Source organism: Curcuma longa, chromosome 21 (genome assembly GCF_044706935.1).
Source record: "Curcuma longa cultivar G26 ecotype Majalengka, Jawa Barat chromosome 21, ITB_CL_G26_1.1, whole genome shotgun sequence".
In the NCBI taxonomy this organism is placed as follows: domain Eukaryota; kingdom Viridiplantae; phylum Streptophyta; class Magnoliopsida; order Zingiberales; family Zingiberaceae; genus Curcuma; species Curcuma longa.
This window is the reverse complement of record NC_133881.1, coordinates 3966277-3981048: the sequence shown is the minus strand read 5'-3', so window position 1 is coordinate 3981048 and position 14772 is coordinate 3966277. Positions and strand designations below refer to the sequence as shown.

Genomic DNA, 14772 nt, shown 5'->3' with positions numbered 1-14772 from the left:
TGTCTTCATTTCCAAAGAAACCTCTATAACTTCATTTGATAAAACCATCTAATCCTAAAGCTTTTCTTATATCCAAGAAAAGCCTAGTCTATACTGTCATATTCCTACCACAACCAGTAAAACATATGTAATTTTATCTATATGCACTTTTGAAAACCCTGGCCTAAACAATAAATTTCAAAATTTCCTTTCGCAACATCAAAGTAAGGGATAGTGAGCATCACGGCTTGAAGTAATTAATATGTATCAATTTTATACTAATCCCAACACTTATGAACGCATATGAGGTGTCAATGCTTGAAAATAGCATCAGATAGATAATAATTTTGCAACTGATCCCAACACTTGTCAAAGCATATGAGGTGTCAACAATTTAAACTAGAATTAGATAGGGCAGCCCGGTAATCAAAAATATTGTGGAGCCTTTGGGCAAGATATAGAATTTGAACCCGTGACCTCTAGGTCATATGACAGCAACCTTACCGTTGAACATAGAATTAGATAGATCAAGAGCAAGAACCCAGAAGAAATGTGTTTAATGAATTCCAATGCAGCATCTCCTTTATGATTTTGATATCCAACTGAACTTGAAAAACCATGAGTTGGAGGCTGATCCATATTGCCTTTGTTTATCCTCTTGTTTATAGAGCATACATCTTCAAGAAGTTTTTCAGTGAAATAATTGCTTATCTGTAGGAGGACAAAACAGCATATAGTAAAGATCACTGAGGAACTCTTTTGCTAGTGAAAATTATGTTTACCCGTTTCCTAATGTGGTCATTGATGCAGTCTTCCAGAGTTTCAGCAGCAGTCACTGTGATTGAGGGTGTACAAGTACTATCATCAGTTGTAGTTCGAGAAGAAATTTGCTTTTGTAAGTACACCCAAGGATCATACAAGAATTCTGAGACTCTCAAGTGAAAGAGGGCCTGTTTAACAACCAAAGATTGTTTGGATGATTTTCTATGTCACAATACATTTGAGCAACTTTAACACTCATTTTGTTTACATGAAAAGAAATTACTTTTCCAGAGGAATAACAAACCTGAATGTCCTTAGTTAAGTGTTCTGCCATGTTCCAGCATGCTACAATTTCTACTTGAGAGTCACCCTCTGTGTTTGTGATTGGGGATCCTATTTGGAATTTGGCCCGAATTCCACCATAATTAAACTGCAATTTGTAATATCATTTAACAGAAAATTCTACTTTATGATCAATTGACATCTAATTTAAGTGATGTGAGAATATGAAAAATAACTTGAACAAAGATAAGTAGACAAACATATGCTGAGTGAGGGTGGTCAGACCTGATCCTTAAATAACAATGAATGCCAAAAATACAGAGGCTCAAGCTCAATCCATTCAAAAAGGTCTCTGCAAAAGTCACATTGACTAAAATTTTAAGTAAAAAATCTATATGGAATCAAATTCAAGATCCATATCAATCAACAAAAAAAAAAAAAAAAACAAAGAAAGAAAGAACGAACCTTGTTTGTAAAGTTTTCAGCAGAGAATCACAATATGCTGTTGCAGCCAACAGTTCAAACTTGCCAGTGTCGATTATGATCTTAGAGAAGCTTGCGAAGATGATGGTTGCTCCTAGTTTTCGCAGCTCAAAAAGCAGTAAAACAAATACCTTTCTCATGACCTGTCAGTTCAGATAGAGGAAGGACTCTCATGTAGAATAGAAATGAATAAGTGCAAGATACAGTGATGTAGAAAAAATTTCAAGCCTAACATAAGTAACCAGATCACTACCATAAAAGTCCAACTAAGGATTTGGCAAGGGAATTGCAAGTACTCAAAGATCAGAGGTACAAAAGTTTCAAATATTAGTATAATCTCTTGCTCAATCAAGCAACCTAATGGAAAAGAACAAGGGACTTACCATATCCAACACACGGTGAAGAGCAGGGTCATGAAGTTTTGACATTGGGCTGAAAATTTATGCAAATGATAGTTAAGAAAACACAACATTAGAATTGCCCTACAGATTATTCAACTTCTCACCTGCAAAGCCACCGGTAAAGATGCTGCAAAATTGCATCAGCAAAGATATTACCAGAAGCCACTGCATCTGATATGCATCTTTGAATTAGTTGTTTTAGTACTTGAAATGCAGGAGCGCATGCACTGGCTTCATCATAATCAGTTTCATTAGCAGAAGATGTAGGCTGTGAACCATATTCACCAAATAAAGATCCCCCGTCCATTTCTTCAAGTAGACTACTCTTGTGGATAGCATTCACAGCTAGGTGGTGTATCTGCAGAAAGGCATGAATTCAATAAATTCTGCAGAAAATGTAGTTATTATTGTTAATCTAACCTTGAGTTCAACTGCCACTTTTCTATAAGCACCGAGATAGCTCCAAGCTGGTTGGTTGACCTGTTTTTTAGTCATCATACACCCATGGGACAGTTAGGCATCCTGAACATACTCAAAAATATAAATTTTCATAAGAAAAAAAATAACATTAGCAACTAGCATTACATAAAGAAACAAAATAATGAGTTTTACTAGACATTATGACAGATTTAAATGTCATAATGGCCAGGAAAATACAAGCAAGATATTCCTTAGACAACATATGGTTTTCTACAACCAACCGAACAAGAAGATTCTCTTCTTGTGACTCACTTTTCAATTAAAATGGTCTCCCTTCATTAGATAAACAATTTTGTGCTCTGATAAGTGGTTCACATGTTTCCACCACCTTGGGATCATGTTGGTGCTTCAAGGCTCTCTAGGGCAAGGAACATTTTTTGGCTTGATGGGTTAGGGTTGGTTCCTCCCATTTATTTTTGGGCATCTTTTCATGCTTACCATGAGGAAGTTTTTGTTGTCGTTTTCAAATAAAATGTACACCCTCCCCTTTACTGTCATTTGCTCACTATAAAGTCTAGTTATGTAGGTTTAGTTTCTTCTACTCTAATGTACTATGTGTTTGTACCCAACTTGTAATTATTTTTTCCTACTATATTAATTGGATAGGGCCTGTGGATTCTCAAAATAAATTAGGAAATCTTTAAGGTACAAAGTCTTATAAAAAAATCAGAGTGAGGTTGGCTAAGAAACATCATAAATTGCCATATATATATATGTATGTATGTATGTATGTATGTATGTATCTATGAGAATTTTGTGGATAACAAGTAGTAAACAATAGAAGTTCAAGTTCAATGCTACAATCTTATTACAGCAAAACTATTGAGGAATATGTGGATGATCAAAGATTCAAGGAATTATGCCTATAAAAATACTAGAACTGTAAAATCATGAGACGATAGATTGAAATTAACTGGTATTCTATGTCGACATGAGTAGACACCAGTATTAAACAATGTAGAACAACAAGAACCAAGCCTTATCCCAGTATGTGGGGTCGGCTATATGGATAATGAAACAGTTTAAAAACTAAGATTAAAATCCTTGGGAATTGGGATATGAATATAAAATAATACAAATAGCGATTTAGAAAGGTATCTACATGTAAAACTCCCTAAGTTACTTCAAAAGCCTTACTTCATCAACAAAGCATGTCTCTCCCTCATAAATGCCACCAAAATCTGGAATGCCATCATCAGATATCCACAGTACCTGAGAAATAAATTCCAGCAATATCTTAGAACAGAAGGATAAACTGAGAGAGGAAGCAAAAGACTACATGACTATGAATTTGCAACACAAGCCTGATTTGTACATAGCAAAACATATCTGTTGCTCACATAAACCAAAGGAAAATGAGATATAAAATTCATCACAAAAGGGAAACATGCCATCAGAAACATCAGTTATTGTAGAATATAGCAAATATGTTCTTTCAAAATTTTTAAAAGTTGATACAAACTGATCCGTGCATTTAAATTTCTTCATCCACCTTTCCAAAAAGTCAACGAAATCAGAAAGATAATTAGCACACTAGTATTGTGATATATTAAAGGAAGGCAGCATTAATCAATTCAATTACAGCTATGCTTGGATAAAAGATCAAATGCATCAGCCAAAGTAGCTTTTCATATGTAGCCTAACTTGTGATACCAATTAGTTTCAGCATACTTCAGTTGTTTAATTAATGTGAATTAGGAGAAGATTTAACACAAATAAAGTTGATTGGTCAAAGAAGAATATTTAATTACAATGACAGATTCAGGCTGCAACATTTTGCATTTATTAGTTCATTTAGATAGGCACGTAATACATTTCTTTATGTCTCACTATTTCATAGAAACCACTAGATGACAAAGAAGAGTTACACCTTTCTAGGCATGCAAACGAAAAAAATCCAATGCATTAAGAACATAGAGTTGGTTTTGCCAGCCTTTCTAGGACAACCATGTCTCAGTGAGACAGTTGCATTTTAGGTAAGAAGCATGTTCTGCTAACAAACATCTGTGAGAAAGCATAGTGGTTACACCTTAAGTAATAGATTCAACAAACAAAAACTTGTATGAAGTAGGCTGTTTACAACCAATAGAATTGATGGGCATCAATAAAGAATTAAATGTATCAAAAAGCACATAATGTATAATCAGAGGGAGAACTGTTAAACTATCTCCAAACAAAGTTTTATATCTAGTGGAAAGCCAACCTGTTGTTGGTCACGCAATGCCCTAGAAAAGAAGACATCAGCAGTAAAAAGAAGCCTATCAAGCTCGATGTTTCCAAATGGAACCTGTTTGATCACACAAAATTGGCAAAATCTTCTCTCTTAGACAAGCCATTCAAACACCAGATCATATATGAAAGCATAAAAATAAGAAAATGAAAATTACATGTGCATATCTCGAAAGCAAAACCCTTTCTGTGAACCATTGGGATGATGCGGCACATCTTTGCATGCTAATTTTACCAGCTGTGACTTGCCATCCAAGAGCCTAATTAGAAAGGAAGTCAAGGCTTGCTAGGTAAGCATAATCATAGAGAAAGCATGAGTACATATGCAAAAATCTCAGCTCTTGTAGTAAACCTGATAATTACAGTCACTGGCATTACAAGGAATTGTAACACAAGGGAACTCTTGCAGAATTCTTATCCCTGATTTTTTGGCTTGAAAGCCTGGATATTCTATGATAGCGATAGCAGGTTGGGGATGTTGATGCCTAAAAAAAACCATGGACATTAAGTTTTAAATACTGATATCTCCACAAGATAACCAAAATGATAAATGCAAACTTGAGATATTCTGGAAAATTAGATGTTGATATATCACATGCAACAGAATCAAGCTATACGTCTTCACATGTCTTCCACATTCTAGAAAGCAGCAATACATGGTTATCACATCTCTAATATATGCTAAATGACATGTGCAACTAATTGTTCTCCTACATTTGCTAACAAAGCATTTGAACAAGAAAATGAAATCTCATGTGGTACTTATAGCTTGGTTTGAGATCTCATGTCATGTTGGGTGGCATAGTTGAAACATACAGTTACAATAAATTATCAAAATACGATACTAATTGACACAGATATTGCTCTTGTGTCGTCCGTGTTGATCGCACCGATGAGTCTCATACCATACTAACACTTGAATAATGTTATATTTTTGTAGCTTGTTGCCAAGAATATTTTCAACTTTTTTATCTAATTGATAGTTTTATTTTTGAAGAATAAATAAGTTAAATGAAGATTCTAGAAGTAGAATTCATATAAAATCTTTTGTGGGACAGAGGATTAGGATTAGTTGTAAACATCTCCCAGTATGAAGAAGATTCTTCAAGCACCATGACTCAAAAAAACTCCTCGAGGACCATAACCAATCACAAAACATCTCTTCAAGGACCACAAAACTTGAAAGATAGCTCTGCAAGGGTTTTCTTTGGCTTGTGAATAACTCAACGAGCACTACTAAACAAGTATCTCCGTTAACTCATGACTAGCTCTTGGAATTGTTAAAATCTCAAACAACTTCTATTAACTAAGAGATCGTGAAACATCTCTACATACATAGTTGTGTTGTCTTCTTTTTCATCTTCTTCCTCCCCTCTAAATCAATGATCGGCTCTAGGTTCATACCTTTTTACGCTAGTTGTAGATGAACTCACTATACACATCCAAGATACGTTATCATGATACATATTATTTATAGATAACATTATTTTGATTGATAAGACAAGTGAAGGAGTAAATTCTAAGATCGAATCTTAGTAGAAAATATTGAAGATAAAAAGTTTTAGCTTAGTAGAGTAAAGACAGAATAAATGAAATTTAAGTTTAGTAATATTAGACGTAATAAGACAATTGTTAAGTTAGAAGATAACGAGTTATTTGCAATTAAGAGATTTAAGTATTTAGGATCATTTTTACAAAAGGAGAAAGGATTTAATAGAGATGTTTTACATAAGATACAAGAACGTCAATTGAAATATAGGAGAGTGTCAGGTGTTCTTTATAATCATAAAGTACCTCTAAAGCTTAAAGGGAAGTTTTACAAAAATAGTGGTTAGACCTGCTATGTCATATACAACTGAATGTCAAATTATAAGTCAAGTAAACAAGCAGAAGATAAGAGTTGAAAAGATGAGGATGTTAAAGTAAATATGCATAAAATAAGAAACGAAAACATTATACAAAAAGTTGAAGTTGCATCTATTGAAGGCAAACTCTGAGAGATACATTTAAGATAATATAGGCATGTATTTAAGTATCCAATAAACGATCTAATTAGGTGATGTGAGAACATGACAAATACACACATTAATAAAGGAAGATGGAGACCAAAGAAGACTTAATTAACAATGATAAAACAGAATAAACTCATTTAAATATAGATGAGGATATAATGGGGGATCAAGCTCAAACGCGTAGAAGGATCCATATAGTCGATTCCATTTAGTGATATAAATGTTTTGAATGTTATCGTTATTCCTCCCCCCTAAATCACCACCAACACCATGTGTAAGCATTTTGACATAACTGAAACCCTAACACAGAACAAGTTTTAAATTTAATTTACAGATAACAACTCTCTAGCATTATGCACTAATTTTGATAAGTATGATGGTATTTATATGAATTACATACACCATTAACATTAGTAAGTTTTATAATTTGTCTTTTGATTTCCTATTAGTAATTAACAATAGTAATTACTCTCATTAAATGTCTACTTGGACAATAATAATTACATATTTCAAAGTAATATATGCAATCTTAACATTATATCCTAGATATTTCTCAAGTAATTTCAATTTTAAAGACAATTAAAGGAATTGTGAAAAAAATAGTTGTACCACATTTTTCAAATACATTTTATAAAGAGTAATTTTAAAAAAAATTATATTATAGATATTAATACACTTAAAAAGCACAAAGCAACCTAAGAACTACTAAATTTTCAATCATAAGTTAATTAAAAATAATAATTTTGACATTATCATTTTAGAAGAAAATAATAAAAAATGAATATCAATTGGATTTATAAGATGTTAAGAAAAAAATAACTATCTATTAGAATATGATTTTTAATAATGAAAAGTTCAAATTAATTATTCCAATTGTAGAATTTTTAAATAGGTATCTATATTTATGTTGTCTTAAGTAATTATATTTAGTTGTAGAATTAATTCTATTCATAAGTAAATAGACAAAATTATATACTAAAAATTAACTAAAGTTGACTCTAAAAATTATTATATTAAAAATTTTAAAATATATTTGATTAGACATATTTTACTAATAGATTTTGCACAATGTGCACATTTATGCCTTCTTCATATGTAAAATGTTTTTGGATAACATGGCCATTTTGCTTGGGACACTTCAAAAATGAAACAAAAAAAAAAAAAGCAACCGTAGCTCATGAACAAATTATGTGTTATATAATGACTTCCCATTTAAAAATATTAGGTGATTTATATGATGGTCATGAATTAAAACCATATTCCAGCTAATTAGGGTTGTTTTCATGAACATGCGTCAAATATCATTCCTCCAGGTGTCATACATTTCAATCAACAATCTCTTTTCTTCTATTTTTGTAGATCCATCATATTTGCATCAAACTAAAAGTAAACAGATATAATATAATCAACTTCTTCATATGCTAACATATTTCTAAAGATATCAAGTTGAGTTAAAAGAGTAATATAACTTCATAAATCATATACGTTGGCCATATGATAAGTAAATCAATGATAACTTCACATACCAAATGTTGACATATGCAATATAGCGAAGCACCGCATAATGCAAGGAACTGCTTAGACTGCTGCTTGACATAATAGTATTAACCAAGGATCTAGTTGTAAACTTTGAATATGTTTGTAATAATTGATTAACTAAAAAGTATAATTTAGCAAAAAACATGTATCCAACTCATATGGAGTCAACTACATAGATCATGTAGTGTCAGTGATAACTGAACTATTTGGGGCTACATCACATGCAATACTGCATCATCTAAATCAAAAGCTAGCATGTGGTTTCTATACTATCAAAGGGATATCAGTGTAAAAAGAAACTTCTCTTAGTAATTAAACTTCAAGCAATTTTCTAAATAAAAACTAATATTCTGACATGAATCAAAGAACAGAAGTACCTGTATTCAAGTAATGTACTATGCAAAATCTTGCCTCCGGCTTCAATTGAACGAACATACTCCAGCTGAAAGAATGATAAATAAGGTTGCCAAAGGTCCAAAGTAGAGAGCCTAAACTAATAATGGCAATACCTTGAATGTAATATTGCCCTTTGTTGGAGGCTCGATACCTAATGTTTGGAAAGCTTCATGAAATTGCTTCTCAAGAATTGATGAGGATAGTTCTTTGTTCTGAAAAGGGTTTACAACCACAGCAGATATCGTCCAAGATCTAGGGAAATATATAACGTAGATTGCCCTACCATCGGACAAACTGGCATAAAAAGTAAGAAAGAGGTTTGAGGAAAACATATAGTAAGTGAATATGGCAGAGTTGCTCAGGGGACAATAAAAGTAGGATAACCAAATTATCCCAACTGGAAGTAAAGAAAAAGAATAATGACTTATAAGATATTAGAAGCATAGTACATTTCAAGATATATGCTTCATATATATAGAGAAACTAATCTTATGCTTATCACTTATTCAATATTTAGCATTTACAAACATAACAATGTTAAAGAATGCCCTACAGAAAATGGAACAAAATCATTCCAGAGTACCAATGAAAAACAATTTTATATATAATATGCATTTATAAGTAGAAATGTCATAAATATTCATCAAGAAAATGCTTTAAAAGTCCTGGACCCAATGACAAATTAATGGGCCAGCAGAGTGCACTAGAAAAGGTGAAAAGACTAGGTGATGAACAAGATGAAAGATGCAAGAGCAAGTCAGTTCTTTTCCCATCTCTTCTCTCTGTTTCTTTTCCTAATCTATTTCAACCATAAAATCAATGTATCTGTGGAAGCCATTGCGAGTGGTATAAAACCTCTCCAACCAAAATTTTTCCATCAATATTTTCTCCATTTTCATGGCCCATCCCTATTGTTTTCCAACTTTCTATTCAAAATTTGATATTTCATATATAAATTCATGTTCTTGCTAATTTAGAGACATTATTATTACTACTTTTTATTATTATTTTAAATTCTTATAATTTTGTTGGCTCCAACAACCTAGGAACCTTCCTCCTTATATGATCCTGGGATCCTCAATTCTCCATGCCAGCTCATTCCTTATAAAATCAACCTCTCCCAACAACCTTAAATCAATTATGCACCATTAGAACCAATATCAAATTCAATGTTCCCAATTATCTACATGAATTCAAAACATTGTTATTAAATTTAAGATCCGCATGAAAATTCTTACAACTACTAGGGAGCTTCAGCAAGTTTTCAGCTTTTCATGCCTTTCTAGAGCTTGAGCATGTTTTCGAGTTTGTTGCACCTTGCCAAGTGTGCTCTTCTTCAAGAAGGTGCTTTTTGAAGCTGCAGTTCATTGGTCATCTATGCACAGATGCATTTTTGTTTGTTAGTATCTTTTTGGCATCTGTTTAATGAATTTTCTGTTTGTGGCTTGTTTTACTATAGCGCACTATGCTGCAGTATCAATGTTACTGAATTCAGTGCACTAAGATGTTATGTATTTAAGTTACTTCTGTTCTGAAGCCTCAATGAAAAATATTTTGTCCACTCATATTGTTTTCAAAATAAATGATTTCAATTTACAACTTCTAGTAGGGAAAGTTTCGTCTATAAGTTCTTACACACAAAATGAAAAAATGTTGCAGGCACGCATATACAGTTGTTCCCCAGTAGTGGACAATTACTCAGATCATGAAGTATGCATTATTTAGAAAAAGTAAAAAAAAAAAAGAAGAAAACATACCTATGGTAGAGATAAAAGTAGGTAATTGATTGTTCTAGATATGAGCATTCTGTTGTAGTCTTCATATGCAACTCATTCAGGTTCCATCCATCATCAGCATTTTTATGTTTAACAGCTTTATCTATTTTGCATACGCAACCTAGCTGGACAATAGCATGAAACTCCAGTGGCACTTTTGTTTCATATATCCCCTACAAAGAGTTTAAAGTATGAAGATTCAAAATCTCACCACAAGGTCAATTGTAAATTGTTAGTTGTCTTAAAAAGATAAATATTAGAATTAACCATAGTGCACCAAGGTTGAACAAAGCTCCAAACGAGAAAGGAACAGAATTAAGAAGATAAAGTAAACAAGTAGATTAAATTGGCCACAGATAAACGAATAGGTCACAAGTCTACCATGGAGGAGATCATTTCAGGTAACCAAAATATCACAGTTGCATTTCTAAAGGAGTTTCTTCCCATTCATGATTACTTGATTTGCCACGACCAGAAGGGCTCCGTCACTATATAAGTCAGACAAATTGCTTGTACCACTATTCACTGCTACATTATAGCTACCAACCAAATAAACAAAATTGTATTAAATAAATTAAATATGCATACAGTTATGTAAGATTACAAAAGAGCAAATATGAGAAAAGGTAAATTTACCTAATGGGAAGTAAAAAAGAAAATTCTGATAAGATAATAATGAAACTAAATTGTGGAGAAGTGATAATAATTGACAGCTCTGAATATTGTACTATTCTTTTCTTTGAATTCTTATGACACATACAATCATACTCTTTTTCTTACACCCACTTTACATTTGTACTCATGTTATGGAGTCTTTGGCTTTCAAGTTATATCCGAGAATTTTTGTAAACTTCTATGATCCTTGTGGCATATCTTAAGAGGTATGTATTTAGTTCAATTCATTATTGTGTTGTATTTTGCTCTGATATTATTGTAATTTACATGTGGTGAACGAAGCTTGCCTCTAAGAGGGCACAACTCTTGCAAAGTGTGACATGGCTTACATGTGGAAATATGGCTTAGTAGATCAACTAAGATCTATAGCACATTTGTTTGTACTAAACTTAGTTTCAATGAACTTCCAATGTGAAAGCATACAGGAAACTATCACATACATGATGATATCAAAATGCTGATTTCAAGTATAAAATGTATCACATTCACAACTCTTTTGACAAAAACAAGGAATAACAATATCAATGTGATTAAAAAGATAAGTTTGAAGAGCATGATTATATCATGCCAAAACTTATGTTTAACTTTACACATCCAATCATGAACAAGGTATACTTTATATCCATGGTATAAAGTATGCTGACAATAAGGAATATTGCCATACAGTTTATTTTATGATATTGTTACATCCTTTCAGGTATTTTCCCTGAACCACCAATTAAACCATACGGTCATAAACCAAATGCTTACAATTGGCTTGCTTGTTTATCTTTTTATTTGAAAGCTCAGTTGGACACCCCTAATACCTAGAGCCAAAACACACAAGATGATTCTGAACCAAAGGTTTAGCAGATAAAAGAAGCAAGTACTCTCTCAATGTCACCCATCAACAGATCATGTAATAGTAGCCAAAACAAACATAACCAAAGACATGATTGGTATCAATACCATGAAAAGTCTAGTAATTAGGTCATCCCTAATTTTAAAAAATTAAACTCGTTAACTTATACTAAAAGAGTCCAAGTTTTCACCTCAATTTCTGGATCTGCCAGGAGAGCAGCAAGTTTCTTGCTTTCAGCCCTGAATTGTTCTTCAGTGATAACAACCTTTAAGAGATTGTATTCGATATAATTAGACTATAAGAAAATTTTATAATATCTCAAGTAATTTTTTGTTGATAACCTAAATCAAGCAAAGGACTATTACTGCAGATTATAATATAGACTAACGAGGAAAGGAATGGCTGAAAGAACAATTTTAAAATCAATGGGTACCTCAATGAGATTGTAGTTAGGTTTGCCATGTGGAAGAATTTTTTTAACACGTCTTCCAGGAAAATTTTCTGTAATAGGAGCCTTCGAGTTTAGATAAAAGACTCTTTGGATATCTAATGGAATCTTCTGCATAATACCATTGGCAACAATCCAAGCATAAAAATGCCCAGGTTGTACTCCTGGAACAAGTTGAATTATCTGGTGCAAAATAATAATAACAAGAAGAAAAGGAAGAAAGTAAAAAAACCTCAACTAGTAAAACTGAAAGTTCACCTAACAATTAACATCGCTTGTACCTGCCAATGTGACCGAAAAAGAGTTGATCCATGCTTTCTGAACAGATCGCTAACCCCATTTTTCTCGGGATGCTTGTTAGCTGTGTCAACATGTTCATGCAACATGTTTGAATTGTTTAATCTGAAAAAAAAGATCAGGCAAATCTTGCTGAGCCATTATAGAGAAAATTTTAAATTGGATAAGTCTGTTGGGTCTTAAACATTCAATGCAAAATTAAATATTGCATTAGCACCTTAATAATTTCCAAAGTATGTTTCGTGCACAAAAATTAATTCATCTTATACTCCAAAGAAGAATTTTTTGTCAACCAACAACACTTAATCATTTAGCAAGGCCTGCCAAAGCATACCTATTTCATGTCAAACTGTTACAGTTGTCACTATATGAAAAGGCAAAATGGCACCAGAATAGACTGTGGGAATTACCCAATATAACTCATGGTTTGGTGTGTCTAGCTTAGCAAACTTGTGAGAGGAAAAAAAAACTCTAAGATTATATAATTAATTGAATAATAAAAAAAGTCATACTTTTATAGCTTTAAAATCACATCGCCAAATTAAACCTCAGTCAACCGAGACTCGAACAACTCAGAAAATTAGATACAGAAAAAACAAAACACAAACCAACCTGAAATAAAATAAAACTGAAATTCAGACCATGAATTTCTTCTTTCCATTAACTCCATGTATTATTGAATGGAATTTTTTTCTAGGTCATAATCATTCATCAACAAGAATTTGCTTGCTGACGAGAGGTCATCCTCTTCATCATGGTTCTGTAGCCCAATGAATAAGGGATGTCACAAGTTAACACGTGGGATAAACATTATTGATATCACAACTAGATCCTTCATGTTCAGAAATAACAGGACTAAAGTGTTCATACCAAAACTGCAAGAGTATGACATGCCTAAAACTCGGAGAGATAAAAGAGGCAAGAATGTCTCCTATTATATTAAAAATTAAACTAACGTTTCAGTTAATAGATAAGTAAAATGAATGTGTTCAAATCAGTTCTCATGGTATGAGTTGGTGGAGCAAACATTAAAGTTCTTGAAGAAGGACATGCTTATGTTTATAAAATCAGATAATCATCTTTTGTATTGGTCTCTTTTAGCCACAAGGTGGAGCAGCAGGTACTTTACAATAATTATTACTGGTTTTCATCCCATTATGGACAAGTACATATTTTATGGACAAAAGGGGCATAGTTACTAAAATAGGATTGGATCAGCGGTTCGACCAGAAAAATAAAATAAAATTGAGCTTCTCTCCAGATGGGTTCCATTTAAAGATCAGAGATGCACAAAACCAAACTAAAAAACAGTTCGACAACCGATTTTTTAAAAACTGAAACAGCCAGCTTGTACAAAACCAGCTCAATTTTGTCACGGCCCCTGTAATGAAAAAATACCAATTTCTAATACCTAAATTATTAAGGAAATAAATGAAATTTGGTTAATATTGTGGGTATTTGCCTGTTTGGTAATTTTTAGATCTGCATTGTACCATGACCCTACCCTAACCACTAAACTGGATAAGCAAGACGCATGGTTCCCCTCTTTTGTTCTCCATCCTTTCCCGCCATGTTAGAGTCTGAACACCGAAGAGATCACACCACTGGCATTAGACACCCTTTGAACTCCATGATTCTACCTCATCTCACGCATGGTCATGCCACCAGTAGTCACCAAGTCGGTTGATCCCTACCATCTCATGTCCTCAAGCTTGTTCTAATCCACCACCTCAATCATTCATATAGGCTATATATGTTCTTATTACATTTTCTATTTTTTTCTAGTCATACATTTGAATATATATCATTAGTCATGTCTATTACACCTTCAGTAACTTCTTCAATTCCATCATCTGCTCAATAAAATGCAAATAGAGGAAAATTTGATATGGTTTGAGGACATTGTGATGAGAATATAAATTCTATCAGAAATGTGCAAAGTAGCTCAAAAAGTGCATAGTAGATCGTATTTTGAAAAGGAATTTAAAGAAGGTCAAGAGACATTTAGCAAGAGTAAGAGGTGAAGTTGGTTCCTGCAAGAAGGTTTCAGGGGGAATCGGCTTTGCAATGCAATAAAATTTAGATGAATATGTCTTTAAAAGGAAAAAATAAAGAATTACAAGATGAATACAATCCAAACAAAACTCTACAACTCGTGATGATGAAAGAGATG

General features: G+C 32.7%; 1 protein-coding gene across 1 annotated transcript in view; it reads right to left on the bottom strand.

Annotated features, from left to right (window-relative positions):
- Positions 1–521: 521 nt before the first annotated feature.
- The window catches only part of LOC141814628 (DNA polymerase epsilon catalytic subunit A-like), a gene marked incomplete at its 3' end in the record, with an annotated part of 34801 nt that continues 20550 nt past the window's right edge, over positions 522–14772 (bottom strand). The window contains 18 exon segments of the mRNA XM_074702567.1: positions 522–690; positions 762–929; positions 1046–1171; positions 1309–1375; positions 1489–1649; positions 1890–1938; positions 2012–2324; positions 2327–2387; positions 3525–3599; positions 4591–4674; positions 4775–4876; positions 4969–5101; positions 8545–8609; positions 8677–8857; positions 10321–10511; positions 12045–12119; positions 12288–12485; positions 14501–14521. Of these exon segments, the coding sequence (XP_074558668.1) occupies positions 522–690; positions 762–929; positions 1046–1171; positions 1309–1375; positions 1489–1649; positions 1890–1938; positions 2012–2324; positions 2327–2387; positions 3525–3599; positions 4591–4674; positions 4775–4876; positions 4969–5101; positions 8545–8609; positions 8677–8857; positions 10321–10511; positions 12045–12119; positions 12288–12485; positions 14501–14521 (2239 nt within the window).